Genomic DNA, 6,039 nt, shown 5'->3' on the forward strand with positions numbered 1-6,039 from the left:
CATTATGTGCATATCATAATGTGGGTAACAAGTCAAACATCCCACAAAAACTTCTCAAGAGTTTGTCAAAGACTATTGGACGCTTTCTGTATCGTATGCGAGAGAAATGGAACAAGTGTGGGCGTCGCCAGGAATATTTCATGAAAGGAAACGAGGACTGGCTTAATCAGACATTGACATTCAATATTGAAGTAGAAACATTTTTTTGCACAGCAAAACAGCACAGATACCGGGACAGAAACAGAGCCAACTTCAGACTTGCCAGGCACGTCACAGGGCGCATCCAATGTGGGACGTCCAGCTAAGAATTGGGACACTCTCTCAGATCGTTCTAAAAAAAGAAAAGCACACCACCTTCTAGGAGACAGGGAACCAGAGGAACTTCTATATGCGGCATCTCAATGCGTGTATAAGAAAAATTCAAGTTTGAAATATGTGTTGAAATTCGCAATGCTAACACCATCAAGACCAGCTAAAATAAGGAAACTGATATCAGAAAAAAAGAAAGAACCATTAAAATTCTCAAGTGAAGAAGCTTTGTCACTTTTAGTTGAAACAGGAATGACAAAACAGGCATACCAAACAACCAGACTTGCTGCAAAAGGTAAAAATGCTGATATTTATCCACCGTATAACGAGATTAGGAAAGCTAAGGAAAAATGTTATCCCAATGACATCTCAGTCACGGAAGACTCTGGGAAAGTACCCCTCCAAAGCCTCTTAGACCACACTGCACTTCGGATAATTCAGGAGCAGAAGGACACTATCACGCAAGTCATTGAAAATTTAGAAGAAGATGAACAGTTCAATTGTGAATTGGTGTGCAAATGGGGCTTTGACGGCTCATCAGGCCACAGTGAATACAAACAGAAGTCTACTGCAGGTACGTGTTTTCTCCTTTCCACCCTACAGAGCTAAATGCGTTTATTCTTTTTTTATCAGAGAGACCAACATCATCATTAAAGCTGATTCATGAAACAAATAAAAAAAGGACATATCTTAAGTAAAATAAAAACACATGGTTTTAATGCTGCAACAATTAAACAAGCTTAGGTTTCCATTAATATTTATTTCCTGATAATTATATATGTTTCTTATGAGCAATGATATTTTATGTTTTGATAAAATAAATAATCAAAGCCTCCATGTTGGGATAATATAGATACATTTGGACGTACATGATGTATGAGTATAACATTTTAAGTTTCATTCTGATGAAATTTTAAAGTAATTTTGAATTCATGTTTGCTGTACACGATTATGCATTTCTGACATAATAATTTTATTTTTCTACTGCAGGTACTTTGGATGACAGCAGCATATTCTGCACTACTCTAGTTCCGCTGCAATTGAAGGTAAAAGACAGTATTTTGTGGCAAAATCCGGTTCCTTCTTCGTCAAGATTTTGCCGACCCATTCATCTTCAATTCAAGAAAGAAACAACTGAACTCTCTCAGGAAGAGTATAGATCTGTTCAAGATGAAATCAAGAAATTGCAACCTATGAACGTATCTTTGGACATTGATTATGAGCTGGCAGCAGATCTAAATAGGAACTACAACATACAGATTAACTATGAATTGCACTTCACCATGGTAGATCAAAAAGTCGTGAATGCTCTGACAGAAACCAAGTCATCTTTGCGATGCTATGTCTGTGGGGCTACTCCCAAACAGTTCAATGACATAGAGAAACTTCCCTCCGCGTCAAATGAGGAAGCTTATAGCTTTGGACTCTCACCTCTACATAAATGGATCAGATGTTTTGAGATGTGTATTCACATTGCTTACAGAATTACGATTAAAAAGTGGCGTGTTTCAACTGAAAATGACAAAGCTGTCGTCGCTGCTCAGAAGAAGAAAATACACGATCGCTTCAAAGAGGAAATGGGTCTTAAAGTAGATGAACCGAAACAAGGATCGGGAAATACAAACGATGGGAACACTGCACTCAGAGCATTCCAAGAGGAGGACACCTTTGCTGACATTTGCGGGTTAGATTTGAACTTAGTACATAGGATTCACATGATCTTAGTAGCAATTTCTTGCAAATCCTCTCTAAATCCAGTACGATTTGGAGACTATTGTCGCAGAACAGCAGAAATCTATGTACAACTCTACCCATGGTATAAAATGCCTGTGAGTGTACATGTCCTGCTGCTTCACGGCTCTACCATTCTTGCTTGTTCAGTTCTACCGATCGGGATGATGAGCGAAGAAGCTCAAGAAGCCAGAAACAAGGACAACAAGGTATACAGAAGGAAATTTGCAAGAAAGACATCAAGAGTAGACAATATGAGTGACGTGTTCCACCGTCTTATGGTTACAGGCGATGTTGCCATCTGTCTTTTCCATGACATTTGCTCCGGCGACAATTGCTCCGCTGTAAATTTCATACACTAATCGAATGGCTAACTTCAACCCTGGATTCAACACTATACCCTACCCTAAACATAACCCTAAACCTAACATAAAACCCTATTGAAACCCTAACCCTAACCCTACATCTTAGACGAAATAAAGCCCGGAGCAATTGTCGCAGGAGCAAATGTCGTGTCACCACAAGAACCCTGCCACGTGAAGTCCAAGAGATGCTGAAAGACTTTCGGGTCATTCAAGACAATGATTCTCCAGACAGTGACTCGTAATGAGAAGCAAAAGGACCCATACATAGAGATATGGCAAAAACGTTATAAAACGTTCAAGGGTATTTCATATTTTTAAATCATAATCATTTATTTGATTATATTCCAAATCCCTTGAACATCTTCTGAAATCAATCGATGTCTCATTCTTTAAATTCATATGGAAAGGGAAACACGATACAATAAACAGAAAACAAGTAGTTTGTAAATACGAAAATAGTGGACTAAAAATAGTTTATGCCGGACACTTTTATGGAGAGAAATTTAAAAATGCTCCAATTGTGCGTCTTAGGTCCAGAAACCCCTGAAAAGTTTCCCTAGTCAGTGTCATATGAATCTGTCTATGTGTTACAATGCATGTTGGCCTTTTCCAATCAGAAAACTGTATTTTAATGACGTGAGAGAAATTTGAAAATGCTCCAATTGTGTTTCTTAGGTCCAGAAACCCCTTATAAGTTCCACTAATCAGTGTAATATGAATCTGTCTATGCGTTACAATGAATATTTGCCTTGACCAATCAGAAAACAGTATTTTAATGACGTCAGAGAAATTTGAAAATGCTTCAATTGTGTTTCTTAGGTCCAGAAACCCCTTATAAGTTCCACTAATCAGTGTAATATGAATCTGTCTATGCGTTACAATGAATATTTGCCTTGACCAATCAGAAAACAGTATTTTAATGACGTCAGAGAAATTTGAAAATGCTCCAATTGTGTTTTTTAGGTCCAGAAACCCCTTATAAGTTCCACTAATCAGTGTAATATGAATATGTCTATGCGTTACAATGAATATTTGCCTTGTCCAATCAGAAAACAGTATTTTAATGACGTCAGAGAAATTTGAAAATGCTCCAATACACCAGTTTACAGTTGTATCAGTGCGCATGAGCAGACAGTTGACCTCGGGTCATTGGCCCCGGAACAGGGCCAATTTGGCCCTGTTCCGGGGCCAATAACCTCTGACCTCTGGTATTTATGCGTAAATTAAGATTGCGCCCATGCAAATGATGATATGCGCGCACAACGCAGCGCGCAGGCAGTGATATCATCATAATTTGCATGGGCGCAATCTTAATTTACGCATAAATACATGACCTCTAGGTCATTGGCTTTGTTTAATCGCCAATTAAAATGGCGCACACAACTGTAAACTGGTGTATTGTGTTTCTTAGGTCCAGAAACCCCTTATTAGTTCCACTAATCAGTGTAATATGAATCTGTCTATGTGTTACAATGCATATTTGCCTTGTCCAATCAGAAAACAGTATTTTGATGACGTCACACGTATTTGAAAATACTCCCATCGAATTCTATGGGTCTGAAAACCCCTTATAAACTTTAACCAGGAACTTCATTAACCTTCTTCAATGAGAAATTAATTTTGGCACACTTTGAGGCGGTTCTGGCCCACTGTGCGCCGCTCGGTGGCCGGCCAGCCGCCGGGCAGAATTGGTTAAAAACTCGCAGCTCGGTCGCCGAGCAGGCTACTTTTGGGTAATGTGACTATATCATAAGTTAATCCTGCACAAATGGTGCAGTGTAGAGACTAGGTCGAGACTACATCTACCCTACATATATGTACACTAAATGATTAGATCTAAGAGCATATTTGTAATCAAGATCTAACTTGGTCTTGGGTCTGAAACTGTGGAGACCAGTTTTATTTCATAAAATGTTAACGTTAAAACAATGATCTCGTTAATTGTTTATCAACGTAAAAGAAGGGCCACCGCACTGCCTACCGGCACAAAAAGTAGATTTGGAATCTAACTAGACTCTAGGCCTAGTACTAGCCTAAATCTCCAAAAATAAGCACTGCCACTAAATGTATCGGCATTCGGCAACCATACACAACGATGACTCCTAGAGCCCTGGTGGACTTATTTTGTTATCAAATGCAAGAATAAACGATATTTCTTGATGAATTTGGACCTGTTCTAACCAAATATTCAACGTCGTTAGACAAGTACAGATGGACATGCATGAATTTATATGAACGGAAATGCATGAACCGGTGCAATTCGTCCATCTTTTTCTTAGCTCAGTTGGGGAATGTTAGACCCTATTATTACTAGTATGAGTTGATATTTATTTTAAATATCGTTCGGTTAAAACTGAGAGGAATACTTTCCTTCTGCCAAAATAACAAGTTGTTATCAACAGAATGAATATTTTAGAAGAAAAAACTGAATTTACTTACTTTTTGAGGACCTCTCTTGAAATAGTTCAGCGACGCAATTTTTGTTGTTGATTGACCTAATATCGACTAGCCTTGATCGGAGCCCTTTACATTTAACCTAACATTTATCAACATCGATTTTAGCTTGAATTTGATTCAATGAAACAGCTCACCAGCATCAGTTTTAAGCCAAAAGTGATTCAGCCTAAAAAAAAAAATATTCAAAGATATTTAAAATCGAAATTAATTTTAGATCATGTATCAACCTCCGGCGGGGGGGGGGGGGTGCGAAAACTAGTAATTTACTCTAGTTTAGCATTGTTTAAGCTTTGAAAGTTCAAAAATTATAAGTCGAATTATGGGCTAGAATGTTAAAATGATAATAATGATAATCGTAATAATTATAATAGTAATAATAATAATAATTAGTTTTATAAGGATATGATTTGTATTTTAAGTCAACATGGACCCCGGGACATGGACTTACATTAATTTAGCTTCCGACGGTGCATAATATTAATAATACATTCAACTGCATATTACAATTTTGGATTTTCAATACAGGCAATCAAATTCTATTCATTGCTACTTAAAAATTATAAAATAACAGTTGAGAGCGATAATCAAAACCCATTCTAACTGTCAGTCAAAAACTTGGAAGTTACACCTAAGTTTCAACCTGTTCATCCCTTCACGCATTCGTATCGTTATGCTTTACTACTGCAGAGTAACTGAATAGAATAATCTAGTAGGATTTTAATCTATCTTATACACGATTTGAACAAGAACCTACCACACGTATGACATCGTCTTCACCCGTCTGCAGCACTCGATGAGGTAAACCAAGTCTTCCTCGTCTGTGCACTTCACATAGGTCAGAAGCCGCTGCAGGTTATTGGTTTGTTCTCTGATCAGTAGACCCAGTCCTCTCATCGTCTCTCTCGATACACGGTTCTTCGCTGATCGGAATGAGTTCAGTGTTGTAAGCGTAATGTCTTTGAGCCGCTGTCCTCCGGTCCGACGAAGACCAGCCGTGATCTGAGGTATGTCTCTCTCTGCATCATCGATAGTGATATCGATATCTCTCAAGCCAGGTAGCGATGAGAGCAGACCTTCATAGCTTTGTGACGTCACTCTCTTGGCTGATAGCTTTGTGACTGGTGGAAGGTCAGGAGGAGATGGAGGGAAACTGAGAGAGGAGTCTGAGATGGTGAGA

The 6,039-nt window shown here is 38.4% G+C and overlaps 1 protein-coding gene across 1 annotated transcript; it reads left to right on the forward strand.

The window, feature by feature from the left end:
* Nucleotides 1–207: 207 nt before the first annotated feature.
* LOC115927723 lies at nt 208–5,741 on the forward strand. The gene is made up of 3 exons (XM_030993942.1): nt 208–883; nt 1,300–1,989; nt 5,650–5,741. Exons 1-3 carry the CDS (start codon nt 451–453, stop codon nt 5,739–5,741), a joined length of 1,215 nt encoding a protein of 404 aa, XP_030849802.1. The 5' UTR covers nt 208–450.
* Nucleotides 5,742–6,039: the final 298 nt, after the last annotated feature.

The sequence above is a fragment of the Strongylocentrotus purpuratus genome, unplaced genomic scaffold, assembly GCF_000002235.5.
Source record: "Strongylocentrotus purpuratus isolate Spur 01 unplaced genomic scaffold, Spur_5.0 spur5_scaffold_20, whole genome shotgun sequence".
Classification (NCBI taxonomy): Eukaryota; Metazoa; Echinodermata; class Echinoidea; order Camarodonta; family Strongylocentrotidae; genus Strongylocentrotus; species Strongylocentrotus purpuratus.